Source organism: Epinephelus fuscoguttatus, linkage group LG23 (assembly GCF_011397635.1).
Source record: "Epinephelus fuscoguttatus linkage group LG23, E.fuscoguttatus.final_Chr_v1".
Taxonomy (NCBI): domain Eukaryota; kingdom Metazoa; phylum Chordata; class Actinopteri; order Perciformes; family Serranidae; genus Epinephelus; species Epinephelus fuscoguttatus.
In genome coordinates, this window is record NC_064774.1 from 22,805,399 (window position 1) to 22,825,198 (window position 19,800).

The 19,800-nt window shown below is 41.5% G+C and overlaps 1 protein-coding gene across 1 annotated transcript; it reads left to right on the forward strand.

The window, feature by feature from the left end:
- Nucleotides 1-1,438: 1,438 nt before the first annotated feature.
- Nucleotides 1,439-19,667, forward strand: sec24d (SEC24 homolog D, COPII coat complex component). Its single transcript, XM_049567792.1, has 23 exons — nucleotides 1,439-1,556; nucleotides 2,584-2,786; nucleotides 3,482-3,584; nucleotides 3,893-4,029; nucleotides 4,191-4,529; nucleotides 4,919-5,040; nucleotides 5,235-5,346; nucleotides 5,672-5,799; nucleotides 8,032-8,170; nucleotides 8,262-8,377; nucleotides 9,187-9,311; nucleotides 11,918-12,109; nucleotides 12,464-12,557; nucleotides 13,416-13,532; nucleotides 13,769-13,939; nucleotides 14,550-14,646; nucleotides 14,742-14,887; nucleotides 14,989-15,127; nucleotides 15,695-15,813; nucleotides 15,961-16,140; nucleotides 16,248-16,439; nucleotides 17,071-17,160; nucleotides 17,688-19,667. Exons 2-23 carry the CDS (start codon nucleotides 2,636-2,638, stop codon nucleotides 17,826-17,828), a joined length of 3,150 nt encoding a protein of 1,049 aa, XP_049423749.1. The 5' UTR covers nucleotides 1,439-1,556; nucleotides 2,584-2,635; the 3' UTR covers nucleotides 17,829-19,667.
- The last annotated feature ends 133 nt before the right edge of the window (nucleotides 19,668-19,800 follow it).

Consider the following 19,800-nt stretch of genomic DNA (forward strand, 5'->3'; position numbering starts at 1 on the left):
ACGCAATTTCTTATGGCAGCATGAGAGTATTTGTAATTACGCGATCTTATCTTATTTATAGTCTTTTGCAGCAGGAAGGGTGGCACACCTATTTCATCCTTGTTTATCATCTCCATAATCTGAGTGCTTTGGCTTTATAATTAGGCCTATTTCTTTCTTACAGCAACATTCAGGGGCGTAGCACCAAATTCTGGACCCATATGCAAAAGCAGTCCACGTGGGCCCCCTGCCTGTCCTGTCTTGATCCCATATCTCTTTCATGCAACTTTTTTCTTTTAAAGTAAGTTTGCTTCCTTTTATTTTCTTTCTTTTCTTCTCTGGGACCCTTGTTTATCTTATGTGGGGAAAGATGTGACAGTGTACATTCATGCTCCAGCAACCTGGCTCTGTCTGCATTGAGAGAGGAATCCTAATGCAGGGCCGGATGTAAGCATTTGTGTTTTTAAGGGGTGAGAGGGGTCTCAGAGATCCTCCACCATTTTTTAAATACAAGTTTAAGTTTAGCCTTTCAGCTAATTTTCTCAGCCATTTTAATGGCTTTAATTACTTGTTAACGAACCTAAAGTTTCATTCCAGACTTTTCAAGGGCCTCCGTCCGATTAAGGCCCTGGGTAATAAGTCCCACTTCCCCCCTCTACTATGACACCCCTGGTGACATTACTTCACTATCAGAGCCGTGGACAATGTTTTCAAGGTCTGGAGCCTGAATTACTCACATAAAACCACCCATAGAAATTTCATTTAACTGTTCAATTATAGAGCCTGTATCCTTTACATTTTCTCCCATGATGTAATTAAAAATTAAAAGAAAAAACAAAACAAACCACCGGGACATGATTTGTGTGTAAATATAGAAGGTAAAAAAGGCTGTTTCACAGCTTGTACATACATATAACTAGGCTATATGTGCAGGTTTTGCGGTCCTACAACTGGAACTCTCTTCTGCTTAATCAATAAAGCTAAGAAAATCTCTCACCACTTTCTTATGTTGTCCTTATTTATAAAATGAATTTATGTTATGATTTTATCATAACAGAAAGTCAAAACTATTCAGTTTTCAGATAATGATGAAACTCACATTACAAGAGCCGCACAGGTCCACATCCCCTGTGCTGACGTGTATGGGGTCCCTCTTTTTCACGCATGCGCACAACGCCAGACACGACTGACGGGCCCTCTCAAGTTAGCTGAAAACACAGCGACCAAAGCCAGAAGGGTAACTGTTTGCACTTCAACATAAAAGCATAATGTAACGCTGTAACATTACTAACTAAGCTTACAGAACGTCAAATTACTTTCCTTGGCTTTAAATAGCTATATTGTCAGAAACGAGTATTGTGCTTGTGTAATTTATATCGTGTAAGAACGTTTATTCGTCATTAAATGTTTTATTTTGAAAAGCACAACCGGAAACTGTGAGTCATTTCCTCCTCGTCGACACTAGTGCTTGTCGTCGCGTTACCAACGTAGCGACCGGTGCTGTAGTGGAGTTTGACGTGGCACTCTGCTTCCACTGAGGGCAATAGACAGTGAAGAGGACTCTGCCCGATATTCAGGTAAACACCATTACGACATTATTTACATATGGAGCCAACACAAATGTCTTATTCTGCTTCATATTATCCTCTATTTGAAGGTATGTATGTTTGAATTGAATGCGTTTGTGGCGCAAAGGAAAACTTTGTAGTAATTTCCGCGTAGCTAGCAAGATGTTTTCTGTCAAAAGGTGATTAACACTGGACAAGATGCTGTGCTATCATGTCACTGCGCTCTTTCCACAAAGTGTTAAGCTTTATGTCATAGAAAATATGGTATTAGATAGAGGATAACATGTATGTCCTTTCAACTGGCTGTGACTTAAAGGAAGGCAGGGATGCTCAAATGTTTTAGCTATCATAACGGTCTTTGACGTGGCAATTCTCGGAAGTGGCAGACACTATTAACTGTCGAACTGAGCAATTAACAACGGTTAATTTTTCTTCTTCGTGGGTTTAGTGTGGGTAGAATGTGTTAAACTGGTTTATTATGTTGTAATAAAGGACTTTCACGGAGTTGTCACTGCGCAGCTGTTATTTCTGTTGACCCAGCTGTGCCGAAGTTCAACTTGTTTTAAAGCTTTGACACCCTGAAGAAGTCTATAGGCCCTCTGCTTTGAGACTTTTATTGTGAAAGGCTGCAGTTTGCTACCAGTGCGTTTAAATGTAATGTATAATATAGGTATCCTTATTACTGGAATTGTGCAGATGTTAGGGACATTGCATTGTAGTTCTGACAGCACAACAATAAGTGACAACTCATGTAGCCACCAAAGATAATATTAGCAAGGTAAGGCCTGCCTTATCTCTCCATAAGCAATGCCAAAGGTCCATGTTACACGAGTGTAGACGATTGCATGAGGTCAAATATCACTTGTTGTTAGTACGGATTTGTAATCATGCTAAATTTATTGACACTTATTATAGGATGGAAACATTACTTTCCAAAAATGGCATGTTTTCACCAGCAAGTTTCAGTTTCTATTTCTGTATTACTCGTTTCCCTTTCTCCTGTTTCATCTCCAATTTCACTCTTTCAACTTCACAGGTTGTCAAAACTCATTCATCCTGGCATGAGAAGACAGTAACATCCCATCAGAATGAGTCAACAGGGTTATGTTGCTGCACCCCCATACTCCCAGGGCCAGCCAGGGATGGGGGGCTACCAAGGTGGATTTGGTACCGGTCCTGCTCAGCCTCTCTATGGGCACTATGGGGGACCACCTCAAGCATTCAGTGCTCCACCAGCAGGTAAAGGACTTGAACTCTTGTTGAAGGCTTTCATTTAACAAGTGCAATCGTGCTAGCTAGCATGATCAACTCATTCATGTTCGATTTATATCAATTGTAGCAAGTGCTCTGTCTCTGTAGCACAACAGAAGCTGACAATTGCTAAGTTTGCTTAGTTTGCAGCTAAAGATGATTTGTAGCATAGTGTTCATTATGTTTTATCTGTCATTGATTTAATTTGTTTTTCTGGCCTTTAGATATTTAATGTGCTGCTATACCGCTGTGGTAGCACACATGTGAGGTACCGGAAGCACTAGCAAAGATACAGTAACTTTATTGGCTTTATATTAAATGCCACAGCACACTGAAGCAAGCTCTGTATGACTGAAGTGCAAACCAGTCCCTAGACTTTCTGTAGAGCTATTGACAGTCGTTTTTTTAGAAAGGTCAGGCCAGCACTGGAATCAGTTGTCTGTTTGGATCAACCCTTTCACGTTAAGAGATCTGTTTAGGCAAACTACACACTTAGCTGTATGTAGCATTCCTTTAAAATGGCAGTCTCAGTCCGCACTGATGCCTATACTCTGACCTTGTAAGAACCCTGAGCTCTCTTATATATTTACAGTGAAAGAAGTCTATACTGTATCAAAGATTGTAAGCAAGAATGAATTTACCTCTGATAACATTTACACGTGGCGTCTGTTTTCTTTCTGAAGGTATGATGAAATCACCAGTTTCCGCTGCTGCCGGTATGCCTCCACCTCCAGTGTCCACTCAGTACAATCCAAATGTCCAGCAGAATGGCGCACATCCACAAAGGTAACAATCTTCACTAAACAGCAACTGTTTGGCACGGCTAGTTTTCTCTTTGAAATCAACATAAAGAGAATGCGTAGGGGAAAATACAGAAAGAAAGCAGTCTGTTTTTTCTTGTTGCTAAATCGCTAAACTCCTTGATTGCCCAAGTAAAAAACTGTTTTTTAATCAGGAAGGATTAGACCCAACATATCTATTCAGACCATGTTAGCAAACTTTAATACTGCATGTTAAAATCAGCTTCAGGTGATAAGTACATCATGAGACCACAATGCACCTGCTGTATTAAAAAGTGTTCTTATAATCCTCAGATATCCTGCTCCACCAGCTGTTTCTGCATCTTATGGACGACCTCCACAGTCCCAGTACAACAATATGGCTTCTCCGGCCCCGCCTCCAACGCAGCAGCTCACCAATCAGATGAGTGCTATGAACATGGGCAACTACGGTAAGTTTGCCATTAAAGGATTTATACTTGCTACAGATCATACAGCAGGGTGTGGCATACATAGCCAAGTAATCATCTTACATCAGTAGACAGGATAAGACAGGGATTAGAAAATGTTCTCACCACATTGCATTTCTTCACCTCACTTTTTAATTGTGCAGCTCCAGGTCCCATGCAGAGCCCTCCTCCTGCAATGGGCCAGATGCCTCCAGGCCCGCAGTCACCTCACATGTCTCCCCAGATGTCTCCACCACAGTCACCCCCAGCAAGCATGTCAATGGCAGGCCCACAGATGGCAGGCCCGCCAATGGCAGGCCCACCGATGTCAAGCCCACCGATGGCAGGCCCACCAATGTCAAGCCCACCGATGGCTGGTCCACCTATGGGAGGCCCACCTATGGCAGGCATGGGTAGACCCTTCCCTGGGCCTCCGGGCCCTGGAGGTTTCCAGCAGCCTGGTCCTGGAGCTGCTGGTCCACCAGGATACCCACAGCAAGGAGGTAACTGTGACACTGTAAACCAAAAACAGTTGAGTTACTTACTGGTAGAGACACTGATTTGTGGTCATCAGCTCAGCGTATGGATGATGTGGTAAGAGACATCACCTGCTGGACAGACAGATAGAAACACCAGCAAATAGGGGCAGTTAATGAACATATGTAAAAGAAAAATCACCATTCACAACAGAAAATGTTTAATCTTTTCATGTGGTGATGCTTGAATCTCCATCTTTATCCTTTTGATAAACACAAAACAATATGCTCTCATAGCTAGTATTGGAGCAGTCAGATCAGAAGTTATCAAGTCAACATGCTGCGTACAATTCCATCTTTACACCGTACCCAATACATATAATTTAATAGCCAGCCTATCCTGCTTTGATGTACAGGTCAGTTCGGGGGACACATGGCTGGGCCCCAGCCAGGCATGCCAGGAGCCTTCCCTGGAGCACCAGGAGGACTGGCGGGACCACCTCAGAAGAAACTGGACCCTGACTCTATCCCCAGCATAGTGAGTAGATGACTAATCCTCCTGAGACTGCATACCTTCACATATCAACATACCACACGTCATTTCACACTTTGAACCAGCCACTTGGTGTATGTAGGCAACTTAAATCTTTTCTTTGTTAAAATTACACGGTACCTACTGAACAACTCTAAAGGACATAGACTGTTCTGTAATACATAACTTGTCTGCTTTAGACTCAAGTCATTGAGGATGACCGAGTCAAACAAGGGGGACAGGTCTACAGCACAAACATCAGAGGACAAGTTCCACCTCTGGTCACCACCGACTTCACAGCAGAGGACCAAGGTAACTCGTAGTAACATTTAAACTTCTCTCCAAGCATTTTTTTCCTTTGGAAAGAGCAGCTACAGATATATACAGCATGTGTACTTGTACACGTTGTGCAGATCCAGTCATTTCTATGTGATTTGTAGTATATAATTAAGAGGCCCTTGCTCAAAATGTACTTTTGCGCAAACCTTTCTTCAGAATTGTAATTACTGACTGTTTCTGGTGATAGTAAATTAATGCATGGATAATAACAGTCTACACTTTGTTCTAAGGGAGTGGTAAAAGAAATGTGCTTTGTCATGATATTTACGTCACTGACCCTTCTTTTTGACAAACCCAGGCAATGCCAGTCCCAGGTTCATGCGCTGCACCACCTACTCCCTACCCTGCACTGCCGATCTGGCCAAACAGTGCCAAGTGCCCCTGGCTTCCATCATTAAACCCTTTGCCAGTTTGCCAAAGAATGAGGTAAGCATTGTTTTACTTCTAACTTAAAGTCAGTTGCCCTATCTAAAAACAACACCGTCACTTGCTATGATAAAGTCTGATCAAACTTCTGTTGGGAGCACCCATCACTTGAGGAGTCTGTGATGAAGAGTTATTTTGATTTTTTTCTCCAGTTCTGTATGTTCCTCATCAATGCATCAGACATATTTTTAATCAGTTTGTATTTTCGCACTGCCATGCAGACTTTTGAAAGGACAAAAATCTTCTTGGGTGGGCCTAACTTCTCTATACAGGAAACTTTGCATGCAAAAACATTCACACCACAGCAAAGCATTTCCATCCTTAGAGTGAGTTGGGTTTTTTGAACTCTGTACACCGTCATCTCAAGAATGACTAATGAAACTTACAATAACACTTGTGGGAGTGATGAAGCAGAATTCAGGGCCCGGAATTGGGCCTGGTGGGTCCCAACCTCGTCTTCAACTTTTAGACTACTTTTGCTCTTGTCCAAAATAACTATCTTTAAAACGAAATACTCAGCAGTCAAGGAATCACTGGAGACATGTAGAATCAAGTGCAACTGAGTTTAATGTGTTCGCAGGCAACAACACATACAACTCTATGAGTCAAGCTCCAGAGCAGGACTGAAGTTTTGCTGTCTGTGTGCTCTCTTTTATGCTCTTCTCTTTAATCCTTCCCACATAAGCCCGAACATAATGGTGTCAGACATGCACATCAAATCCTATCACATCCTAGGTACTTCCCACTTCAGTCCTTGAACATCAGATCCTATCAGATCCTGCATCCAATACAATACGCCAATGAGTGAGTGTGTGTGTGCACGTTATGTGGATACATGAAACAATAAACCATGGTGTGACTGGTTATGATCAAGCAGAGTATACTGCCTGGACATGTATTTTTAAAGGTCAACTGATACTAAAGCATAAGACTAAACAGGTTCATTACACTACAGGAGACAGAAGTAGTAACACAAAACTATTACAATTACACAAAATGATTGCATTTCCCATGGAGGATGTTTTTATATTCTCCTATTCGAATCTCACATTTTTTGAAGTCTATCTTCATTTTAGTTGTTACAGCAGTTCATAGGTAGTTAAAGCCTTAACTGAGACACAAGGTTTTGTTTGTGATATCCTACTGTGGCATTTACTTGTAAGACAGAGACTGAAACGTCTGCTTTTCTTTTTTAAAAGATTATTAAAAAACTAAATATCAGTTTGGGACAGTAGAGCAAGCAACCACCAACTCTACCTCTCCTCTGATAGATGTCTCCGTGCACTAAAAAAGTTACGCTGTCCTGTGAATGACCTCCTTTTTGGATCATATGTGGTCCAAGAATCCTGCTGTAGATATTTCCCCCCTCCACTCGCCTTGTCCCAGGCACCCATTGGCCTTTTTAGGCAATGTTAGCGTTCTCTCATCTGGCTTTAGGCTAATTAGCTAATGTCAGATCTACAGGGACCACAGAAGAAGAAAGGAGAAAGTTTATACAAAAGCAATCAAACTTGAGTATTTTGCACTTTCAAATTTGATTCCATCTTGTGCGACTTGGAGCATATACACTGTACAATTAAAGCAAAATTCTAAGACGTATTAATTAATGCTCTGTTGTTGTGCTTGGATGCTGTATGCATTGCTTTATCATCCAACAGGTTTTGTTCTCTGCAACGAGTAAACAGCTGTAAAATAATGTAAACACTTTTACTCTCCACCTGGAAGTCTCCAGTCTAAAAATAAACCTACTTGCTACCTTGTCTGCATGTGTTTTATGGTAGTTGAGTTCATTTGAAGCAAAAGTTTTCAATTCAGCCTGCAGAGAGTCTTGAATAAACAGCGTTCAGACAGTTTCCGTCATCTGCAGGCCTGCATATGTTATTCACTAACAGTGCTATGCTATGTGTATTATCAAATAGCTTCATGCTAAGCATTTACAATCTACGTCAGACAAATGTTCTGTATATACATGTGTATTGTTTGGGTGCCATGGAATCACTGAGGTGTCAGACAGAGCAGAATTTACATGTGTGTATGGTACAGTAGGATGAGCAAGAGTACGGTCCAAGTACAGTAAATACTGCATTAATGAAAACATGGGAAACGTCACAGGGGATTAAACACTTATAATCATCAACTTCCTTTTAAGGCACTGATATTGCAACACACAAGCCTGCTTTATTTAGGAACAGCTGTTAAAGACTTGACCATAATGTCTATTTGTGTGTGTAGACTCCTCTATACGTTGTGAACCACGGCGAGACAGGCCCAATCCGCTGCAATCGATGCAAGGCCTACATGTGTCCCTACATGCAGTTTATTGATGGGGGTCGTCGCTACCAGTGTGGCTTCTGTAGCTGCACCAGTGAAGGTAAGGTACAATGCAGAAAAGGCTAAGCAGCCAACTATTTATATAATGGGCACACTTCCATACTCAGATTTATTTCTTTATCTTTCTCTAGTGCCAGTCAACTATTTCCAACACCTTGACCACATGGGCCGGAGGGTGGACTTCTATGAGAAGCCCGAGCTGTCACTGGGATCCTACGAGTTCGTAGCCACCCTTGACTACTGCAAGGTACAGCACAACTACTAAAGGATCTTTTACTGCTATCTATACTGCATTACTGTTTTTTCTGAGGCACCTTTTGGCACCCTACATTATCCATCATGAGCTTTCTCAAAACTGAATGCAGAACAGACAGTGTTCAGCTCCGTTGTTTTGCGAACACTGGAAAGACAGCAAGGCCAATCAGGTGCACATCCCCATGGGGGCCGTGGCTGTTGAGAACAACATTAGAGGGTTCGAGTAAGCTGGCAAAGCTGAGTCACTCCACTGGCCTACTTTTGCTCTGTTTATTAAGATGTATAAACAGCCTCTGCTGGGCAGCTCTTAAACAAAAGCCTGCAAGGTGATTGTCTTGTCTTGTAGCTGTGGAAACATAACAATGTCTTACCACCAATCCCCCTCACACACACACACACACACTCCATTGCCATTGCCGACCATGCAGGAATTCATAACCGTCATGGTCTTCTCACAGCTACCCCAAGTTCTAAGCAAGCACTAACGGAAATCATATCTCTGGTATTCAAGAACTAATAACAGAAATGGAAGGTGGAAGGCAGCCCCTAGGTTTTAGCCCTCTGCTGATATGGTATGATTAAGACCTTAAATTTGAGGACACAGGATCGAAAAGAGGAATAAGTTGTTTGCTCTTGAATCATTTATTCAAGAGCTTAAGTTTGCACAAGAGACACTTTTTCTCATTTCCCTTTTGAAATCAGGTATTTTATGCTGCATGCCTGCATGACAAGCCATGTGACCTTGGAAAGATTTTAAAATAGCAACTTATTCATGACACCTGCTGCCTTCTTCTCACACAGAACAACAAGCCTCCGAACCCTCCCGCCTACATCTTTATGATTGACGTGTCCTACAACAACATCAAAAGCGGACTGGTCAAACTGATCTGTGATGAGCTGAAGACTCTGCTGGAGAATCTGCCCAGGTACAACACAATATATCAGAAAAACACACATACACGCTTGATACATTAAGTGCTATGCATCTTTTACACTGACACTCCAGTCTACCACAGTTCACATTAAACATATGCCTTGCCCAAAAAGGAACTTCCCTCAAGTCTTAAACACCAAGCCAACTATCTGCTCTCATCAGCTGAATATTCTTGCATGAAGGTTTGCAGATGGTGGTATCGGTTAGGGAGGGCACCAAGGCTGCCAGAAATGGAAAATATTACAGTGCAGGCTCTCATCTTTGAAAGCCATCCAAAATAAAACCCTTTGTTGCACAGAAAACACTGGTTTTGTGCTAAGCATCACTGCACAAGTGAGTTTTTGATTTATCACGGGGGAGAGGATGATGTACTTCACCTGGTTACTCCTAAAAATAACATGAAAACTGTCCTTTAGTCTCTCCACTTCATTAGTGCCAGCAGCAGTACGTTCCCATTTGTCTGCTGCCATGACATCATCCTTAAAACACTTAGTAGAAGTGTATTTAAGATAAGCCCTCTCTTCTGTGTTTAAAGCTTTACTTTTGTTTTTACGGGCACTAAATTAAAGCATTCGGACACTCTGCGTTTTAGTTCATGTCGTTCTACAGTTTTTGCCAAATGTGTGTTTAATTCACTCAAGATAAAGCCAGAGCCCACTTTAAGTAAATGCAGATGTAGACGTAGACTTTTTTTAATCATCACTGGTATTTTTTAATCACTGTCTGGTACAGTATGAGAGTAATCAAATAAACTAGTCCAGTCTGAATCTGTTATTTCCAACAGCACCTGTGACTAATGTTCACAGAGAAGCTGTGGGCTCATAGTTGAGCAGTGGCATATTTCAAAGGGTTTTGCAGTAACTGTTTTGACCCACGTTGCATGTTCCTTAGTGTGTCGGCATGATTTAAGAAGAGAGACGTACAAACTGCAGTTGGCAGTGTCGGCAAAGAATGCTTTTAAATTACTATGATGGTGAAAGGTTTTGATTTATGGTCTTGTGTTCAAGAAAGAAAGAAAATTACCTTAGATACAGCAAAAAAGGGAAAGAAAACAATGCAAGAAAATGACCTGAAAATTAGCAAAAAAAAAGTACAAAAAAACCTATCTTAAAATAACTGTTTCCTGGACATTTTTCCTGAGCTTATTTTTCATCATTATTATTTTTTATCACTTCTATGATTATTGTTTCCTGAATCTTCTAGGTTTTGTGTGCAATTTGCAGGATTTTTTTTTTGTTGCCAAGTTGCTTATTACTTTTTGAGTAATAATTGTTTGAAGAAAATCAGACCAAGTTGCTCAGGGTTCGAAGTAAATGAATACTCATTTTGGTTTAAATTGAGCAGTTCTTTCAAGGAAATTCATATCTTCTCTGTAGGTTTTGCAAATATGTTACATAGTTATTTCCAGACACCTTAATAGGAAATTATTAGGAAAATACAGACATATAATATGTAACATTTCCCTCATTTTTTTTCAGTGTGAATCTAGAAGCTATTTGATTGTAATACTGAGTAAAAGACAAGGAGAAAAAATAGCAGGCATGAGTACAGTCAAGTAAATGGATCTAGTGGTTTTTCTCAGCAACCAATATTTACTTGAATTTTGTAAACCTGGATCTATTTCTCTTCGGATCTTAGCATGTTAGCTCAAACTTAAAAGGGATACCTTGCAGATTCTCAACCAGCTTTATACCACAACAATGCGGATAGTATGTGTAAATCAACTGTGGTAAACCTCCCTCCATCTTACCAGTGCCCAGATCTCCCTGCTAGGTTTGAAGCTCTTGCTCAAATTACAGATTGAATGCATATTTCTCATCTAAAATGTTCTTCAGAAACATATTTTAGTGCACTGTTTGGCTGTAATACAAGAATTTGTGAACAGAAAGTGGGCGCCATACTGTTTCCTGCATTGTAAAAATGAGGCTGAAAAAAAAGAGATTGAATGGTAAAACTAAGCAGTGCTGATAAAATACGAACCAAGATTCTACTACTGCGTTGCCTATTTCTCACCTTAGCTCACTGTTTTGTTGGTGCAGTGCATTGTGGTAGTTGTAGGTTTTTTACCTCTTGAGGGAAAGCAAATGCCATAGCCATTTTTCTGTTTCCTCAGGTCATGTAGCACCAACTTTAGAAGCATTTGTGTCTTTCTGCTGCAAAGACAGGCCAGTTTTATGGAATGAATGTCTTCCCAGCAGTGAAATACGTTTATAAAGAGGGGGAAGAAGATGTAGTGTGTCTTTTACAGCACATCCCAGAGAGAGGGAGAAGATGTAGTATATCTAGGAGGAGAAGAAGGAGATGTAGTAAGTCTTAAAAGAGGGGGAAGCAAAAGATGTAGTTTGTCCTAAAATGGCTGAGCCTTCTGCAGCACAGCCCAGAGAGAGGAAGGAGATGTAGTATGTCTTAATAAACACGTCCATACTGGATGTTATTCCAGTTTGAGAGGGATGGCCATTCCAAATAAACTAGATTTTTTTAATAAACAGTCCTGCAAGCAGTTATGCAGTAAGATCTCAGTAATGACTGCAGGATGACAGTTTGACTTACTAGAAAGATCCACAAATTCACTGAGGCTTGCTCTCTCTCCCTCAACAGAGAGGACGGTATGGAGAGCTCTGCCGTCAAGGTTGGCTTTGTCACCTACAACAAGGTCCTCCACTTCTACAATGTGAAGAGCGCTTTGGCCCAGCCCCAGATGATGGTGGTTTCAGACACAGCCGAGATGTTTGTCCCGCTGCTTGATGGCTTCCTCGTCAACTATCAGGACTCCAGGGCTGTTATCTACAAGTAAGATGCAACTTGTTATGAGTTTGTGGAGGAGCTGTTTATCTTGGATGCCCCATGCTGTCAGGGGAGAGAGAATTAGGCATGTTTATCCTGAGAACTCTCTAAAGTAATCCAGCTAAACAACAAAAATATTTTGGTATCACTGGACAGGAAACTGTTTAATTTGAAATGGACATTAACATGGCTTCAGTCAAATATTTAAAGAACAATCTATTTGAAGTAAAAAAACAATACGACAAAGACAAAATACTGGATCAATGCACAGTATTTTACTTGGATACGTTTCAACCAGACGTTGTCGTGGGAAGGCAATCGACAAGGCAGTGAGAATAACCCCATTCTTCTCTTCTCCAGCCTTCTGGACCAGATCCCTGATATGTTTGCAGACACCAATGAGAGTGAAACGGTCTTTGCTCCTGTCATCCAGGCCGGCATGGAGGCATTCAAGGTTAGCCACACTGTGACAACTGTCAACACGAAGTGGGAGACTCAGGGCCGACTGCAACGTCTCTAAGTCTTGTGTGGCTGCTTTAAATACTTGCAAAAAGCGTCTGAAAGCATTACAAGAAAAATCGATGTCGCTCCAGGTTTCAAAGGTTTTAAATTTGCATGTAGACTGTTGTCTTACTGTCTTAAGGAAGTGAAAGATCAGACATCATTAGCACAGCTGGAAGCATCCTATGTGACAAGCCACATCTGATTAGCAGCAGTGTTAGCACGTCTAACACACTTGTCATTTTTTGGAGCTGTGTTTTATAACTGTGTGTTTTTGTGAAAAGGTCAACCAATTATAATCTAAAGAGAAATCGCACTGAATCCACCCCAGTCAGATTGCTTGAATTTGTCAAAACATTTCCCCCCAACTTTGGCGTCGGTGTCTGAACTCATTCAACCTATCAGCTCAGTGAAGTTTCTTTTTTTCTCTTCCTGATATGTTTGTGTTTACTTTCAAGTCCAAAAAACTTTCCCAGTAAAATGAGGTCAGTCTTTTGGCACACAGTAAAGGAAAAGTTCACTAAAGTTTAATTGGAAGCAGTTGTTGCTTTTGTATTTGTTCATGCCTGTTCATATTTTTATTTTGGGTATTGCTTACATCTCAATCTTTGGTTATCAGTTTATTTTGCAACACAGGGGAGTACTCTGTAAATAATGTTTGTTATTATGAGGATTATCTGATCCTTTGCAGGAGTGGATGTTTGCACCTTGTGACCTCATGGATTCCTTTTTAAACTTTAAACTACACACCTCAGTTTGATTTTCTTTTTCGGATCTTTACTCTCTCTCATCATCGTCTTCTTCACTCCAGGCAGCAGAATGCAGTGGGAAGCTCTTCATCTTCCACTCCTCCATGCCCACTGCCGAGGCCCCTGGCAAACTCAAGAACAGGGATGACAAAAAGCTGGTCAACACAGAGAAAGAGAAAGTGAGTAATGTTTTGTTAAAATAAATTCTACAGCTTATTTTGAACTCCAAATATAGAGACTGCAGGCAGTTGTTGATTGAGCAGAAGCACAGTGCCAGGGCTTAATTGCAGTGAGCACAGGAACTCATCCGCATGAGTGGAGTCTGATGCGATGGATGCCATCTTTGAACTTTGAAATCTGAGGACGCTGCTACAGGGGAATGCTGACTTATCCAAAGTTCTGTTTTTTTCCTTAGACCCTGTTCCAGCCTCAGAAAGGAGTGTACGAGCAGCTGTCTAAGGACTGTGTGGCGCAGGGCTGCTGTGTGGATCTCTTCCTCTTTCCTAGCCAGTATGTAGACGTTGCAACCATGGCTGACGTGCCCTCGCACACCGGAGGCTCCGTCTACAAGTACAACAACTTCCAGGTACAACATTAGCAGGCATTCTTTTTTACAGTATGTGAAGACCAATGAAACACACACAAACGAAACGCTGCAAGCAAGACACATAAAAGGCACAGTTCTTCAGTTTTTATTTCTTGTCATTACGCTCATAATTTAACACAAAGGCAAAGACATTTGAAGCCTCATAAAAGCTGGTTGTATCCACATTATGACTTTGGCGCAGTACCCACAGTCTATTATGGACCTGTCCCATAGGAATGGTGCAACAAGCATGGGAAATGACTCGAAACTGCACAAACACACCACATACAAAGGCTGTACAATGCCGCTGAACACACATGGAACAAATCTATAATAAAGTGTACAATAACAGTACAATGTGGGCACACAACAGTCCAGCATTTTATTACTTATTAACAAATAATCTAATTTAGTGTGGCATAAACATCCTGTTTGCTGTTTCCTTTGGCTCAAACTGACATTTAAGTCAATCATCACTCTTGGTATTAGACTAAATTACTTGTGTAAATGTGCATTTATGGGCAAATGGTCATTGGCATGGGACCAAACTGTGACAATACTGCCACTTGCTGCTCAAAGATAACACATACAATATTTGCTGCCGATTCAGGTGGAGACTGACGGGGAGCATTTCCTGAGAGACCTGAGAAAAGACGTGCAGAAGAGCATCGGATTTGATGCAGTCATGCGCGTTCGTACCAGTACAGGTAAGGAATATCCAAAGACTTTGCACTTGGTATGCTACCAACACATCGCAAAGAGTTCCCAATTTACTCTAATATACTCTACTGTCTGTCCTCAGGTTTCAGAGCCACCGAGTTCTTTGGTGCCATCCATATGAACAACACCACAGATATAGAGATGGCAGCTGTGGATTGCGACAAGGCTGTGACTGTAGAGTTCAAGCACGACGACACGCTCAGTGAGGAGACTGGGGCACTCATACAGGTATGTGTCTTTAAAATATGCCTCAATATCAGTTTGCTGTTTTGCTAGGAGTTAAATCCCCAAGGATTGGTTTTAACTTCTATTTGGACTCTGTTTCCCAGTGTGCCTTGCTGTACACCACCATCAGTGGACAGCGACGCCTCCGCATCCACAACCTCAGTCTGAACTGCAGCTCGCAGTTGTCGGAGCTGTACAAGAGCTGCGAGACCGACTCACTCGTCAACTTCTTCGCCAAATCAGGTGACCATCTTTGTACATTCTTTAAAGTCTGCACTTAAAGCACAGATGCAGAGCTGATGTTGTTTTTCTTCCCATGATCTACAAGCAATGTATTATTTCAAGAGGGAGTCAGCTTTCTTTATCCGGGGTTGTAGTGTCGTGCAGACGCAGTCTGCTGATGTACTGCGGTATCATCTTGACCTTTGCTGGAGTTACCCCATGCATCACTTGATAATCTACTAATACTCACTGACTTATGAGTAAAAGAAGAATAAAGTGGTGGAAATGAGAACCACATGTTTCACATAAAATACAGATGTCACTGAGCCTTTCTGTAATCTGCACACAGCGAGCCTTAAGTACAGCTGTATCACTGACCTTCACTTGCCTTCTTTCATTGGTCCAGCTGTTCTTCAGCTCCCTTGTGTGCGCTCTCTTCCCCGTCCCTGATTCTTCTCATTTATCATCCTTTGTCTTTTATCCCCCTACTTATCCTTAGCTGCCAGTTATGCCCCTCTGTTCCTCTCCTCCCCCTCTCTCTCTCTCTCTCTCGTGTCTTTTAACTAACCTTTTCTTGTTCCCGCTCAGCCTGCCGCGCCATACTGAACCAGCCTCTAAAGAATGTGAGAGAGATCCTGGTCAACCAGACGGCCCACATGCTGGCCTGCTACAGGAAGAACTGTGCCAGCCCCTCTGCTGCCAGCCAGGTCAGCGCAGGCCAACACCTGGAATGAAATTTGTTGAATTTAGGCTTTGATTTTTAGGATGCAAAGAACACCTTGATGCACATAGCATATGCGATACCATCTCTCAGAAAGTAACAGTCATGTTTTTACGCCTGTGTCCGCATGTAGCTGATCCTGCCTGATGCCATGAAGGTGTTCCCCGTCTACATGAACAGCCTGATGAAAGTTGCTCCCTTGGTCGGCAGCACAGAGCTCGCAACAGATGACAGAGCCCATCAAAGGCTGTCCATCATGGGCATGGGGGTGGAGGACACACAGCTGCTGCTCTACCCACGCCTCACCCCACTGGTACGGGACAAACTCCCACACACTGAGTGCACTGTAACTCACTAAATTTCCCTGCAGTATAGAAGAAAAAGTGACACTGCTGTAATAATTTGCCTTTTTTCTCCCAGCACAACATTGATGTCGGCAGCGAGGCTCTGCCCGCTCAAGTGCGCTGCTCAGAGGAGCGTCTGACAGACTCCGGCATGTTCCTGCTGGAGAACGGACACTCTATGTTTCTGTGGCTGGGCCAAGCGAGCCCTCCGGAACTCATCCAGAGCATATTTAACCTGCCCTCCCTCGCCCACCTGCAAGGACACATGGTCAGAATTCACTCAACAGCACTTCCCCCTCAACACATTCATAAACTAAATGAAACAGTATGTTTGTAGAGATATTAGATGAGACATTTTCTTACCTCTGCGGTGCCTGGAGGCATTACAGTACGGGGAGAGAATGCCTGGATGTTTGGTTAGGCAATACGCCTTGAAATTACAAGTCCACTTCTGAGAAGTAGGCACTTCATAACTCAGAGAAGATTACATCTGTAATAAAATCTTACATCTGATCCTGATTGGATCCAGTAGGAAATCATTTGATACATTCAAATACAAGATGAAATCCACAAGTTTAACCTGTAAAATGGGCAAAACTGAGTCAACAATACTGTAATTAAACACATAAACCTCACACAGGGTTCAAAGATGGACATTTATTTTCAAAGCAGAGTTTTAAACAACACTTTAACATGTGGCACTGGTACATACAAAGAAGGAACAAACTCAAACTCGTTAAATAGTTTTCAAGTGAGCTGAATTTTATAACTAAATCAAAGCTGTTTGCTTCACATCCTCAAATCAACACATCATGATATATTAATGTTCTCTGACACAAGTATAACATATGTTGAACTAGCACCAGTGAATTATTAACCATTCTAATTGTGTTTTTCAGTGTGCGCTGCCAGAACTAGACAACCCGTTGTCCAAAAAGGTCCGATCCATCATCAGCAGCCTGCTTGAAAAGAGGCCGAACTCTATGAAGGTAAGTCAACCAGAGGAGCAGCATTTTTGTTTAAAATACATTTTTAAACTAAGAAAAATTAACAAATTAAAGCCAACTGTTAAACAATCTCTGCCTCCCTCTAGTGGAGCTTTTAAGTAACTACACCCTCCACAACTGCAGCAACAGTCACATTTAATATTTTAAATTGCTAAATAAACAAGAAAATCAAAGTACAACTCAAGAATGCATGTCATATTTTTGTAAAAATGGAAAGGCTAAAATAGTTTACTTTAAGTTAAGAACACAAACTGTGTGATATATTAGAAATTTTGTTGGTATATGTCATTGCTGTAAGGTGGCCCCAAGTACTACAGGCCCAGTGCTACTGAGTAGTAAGCGTCAGTTTATTGCAGAAAACAATTTAGTTAGAATACATTTATTATTATGAATCCATAGTTGATGCTGCAATCCCAATCAAATGAAGCACAAACACATGCACAGACACAGATTGAAGTTTACATGAAACACATCACACTTTGCTTTCTTCTTCCCTCCGCTCTTCTCAGCTCCAAATCGTGAGGCAGAAGGACAAACCAGAGATGCTGTTCCGTCAGTTCCTGGTGGAGGATAAAGGCCTGCACGGTGGCGCTTCCTACATGGACTTCCTTTGCTACGTTCACCGAGAGATCAGGCAGCTCCTCACTTAACCCCCCACCCCCACCCCCCACAATCACTTGGCCTCAGTGTGCCCGCCATCACTGGCCTGGGAGAAACACGCCATCTAATGGACCACGCACAAACCTCACAGTCTCAGTCGGCTCCATTTGAATCTTAAGGATGGTCCACAGAAAGACACTTTTTAGGTGTATCACAAAGACAGAGGAAGAAACCAGGAAACAAGAGGAGCCTTCTGAGATCTGAGAATCCAAAGCTGCCTTTCCAAAATGCTTCTGTCACCCTTTAATGTGTACACACAGTATGATCTTCAAATAACCACTTGTCACTTTAGGAACTTGTAAGTTATACATGGACAACACAGCCAGCATTTCCCGCACAGGTGCTCTGTGTGATGGACCCCAGAGACTGGAGTGACATCAGCGTCTGAGGCTGAAAGGTATTTTGGCATTAAGCCCATGGGCATAAGCAATACATATATCTCCACGGTGCAGTCAATTTAGATTTACATTTCAATTTGTAGATTTCCAAGAACAAGACAAGGGGTTATTTGTGGGCAATACTGTCGACGTTCACTCTGAAACTCAATAAAGTTCGCCAGTCTTTGCTGTAAACGACTTTCTCCCACGAAGACTGAATACGTAACAAGTCTCAGCAACTCATCTTAAAATCTTAAGTTTCTTTTTTAAACAGCAAATGCTCAAATACATTTTTAAATATTTAAACGACTTTTAGAGGCTTCTGCGTTTTATCACACTTTTGCTGCCCGAGTGGAAAATGTACTTAAGTAAACACACACACGTAGCGTATCCACGGTACCAGGTTATTCATAATTTAGCAGAAACAATGCTGCTGCTGCCAGGACTGAAAATTATCCCTGTCATTACACCATGAGTGATGCAAAGCAGTCGGTTCACACCAGGAAAAAAAAAAAAAAAAAAAAAAAAAAATCAGATTCTTTGACCATTTATAGCAGAGACTTGATCTTCGCAGCGTGCGGTGACGCAGAAAACGTTTTGTTTTGGTGTTCTGAGATTACAATGAAATGAACACAGCTGTTGCTCTACGTGAGGAGCAAACTCGTGTGTGGATGAAAAATGAGATTTATTCAACACTGCACGAATCAGAATTTGGACTAAAAAAGGGATGGTGAAGGGAATGGACTGGCGATGGTGCCGAGAGGCATCAAAGGGAGTAAATAGAGACCAAATATCAAGCCTTTCACTAAAACTGTCGCACAACAATCAATAACAACGCCATATTATTATGAACAAGGTGCCAGCTGACAAATCTGACCTGTGCCAAAGTGTCAGGACAATAAAATCATCAGTTACTATTGGACCATCTGAATTTTGTCAACAGATTGTGTAAAAAAAAAAAAAAGCTCACTGTCACGCTAATAATCTGCAAGGTGACGTAACTTTTCAGTCCTGGTTTCAGCACAGCAAAAGCATCATACTGTATCATGTTGCTTATTTTTATCGAGGTAATCGCCTCTGTGTAATTGACGTTATGCATCTGATAAATATTTTTGTGTATGTGTGGCCTACACAAAGTCTTTTTGTACATGAAATACACAGCTTGTGTTTTCAAAATATGACCATCTGCCTTAAGTTGATATAATAGTTGTTATATGTCAAGTATATATGTCAAGTATGTGTCCTCGAGGTCTATGGCTGACTTTTATCTTTTTTGGTTTGTATGCAAACTTATCTCAGGTAATTTGAGTACCTTACTATTTTAAGTTGGAAGAAGTGATTTCAAGTGAACTGGAAATATGGACGGTTGTTTCTTGAGTTGACTCGTGGACAGTCTTGGCGTGCCATGTATATTTTATTCCAAACCCTCAACAAATTAAATTCTTGACATAACTCTTGCTGCTCAGTTTCTTAAAGATATGTACAGGACAGAAAGTTTAAGTGAATGTTCCGCACCGAAAACCCTCTGACCTGTATGTTGCTTTCAGAGGAAAGATATGTAAGGTCGTCAAAATGTTTACATTCA

Bases quoted from the DNA above. Each gene is read 5' to 3' on its own strand.
- sec24d (XM_049567792.1), top strand. From the start codon at position 2,636: ATGAGTCAACAGGGTTATGTTGCTGCACCCCCATACTCCCAGGGCCAG. The intron at 5,041-5,234 runs GTGAGTAGATGA...TGTCTGCTTTAG, and splicing joins CTGACTCTATCCCCAGCATA to ACTCAAGTCATTGAGGATGA. The intron at 14,647-14,741 runs GTAAGGAATATC...GTCTGTCCTCAG, and splicing joins GCGCGTTCGTACCAGTACAG to GTTTCAGAGCCACCGAGTTC.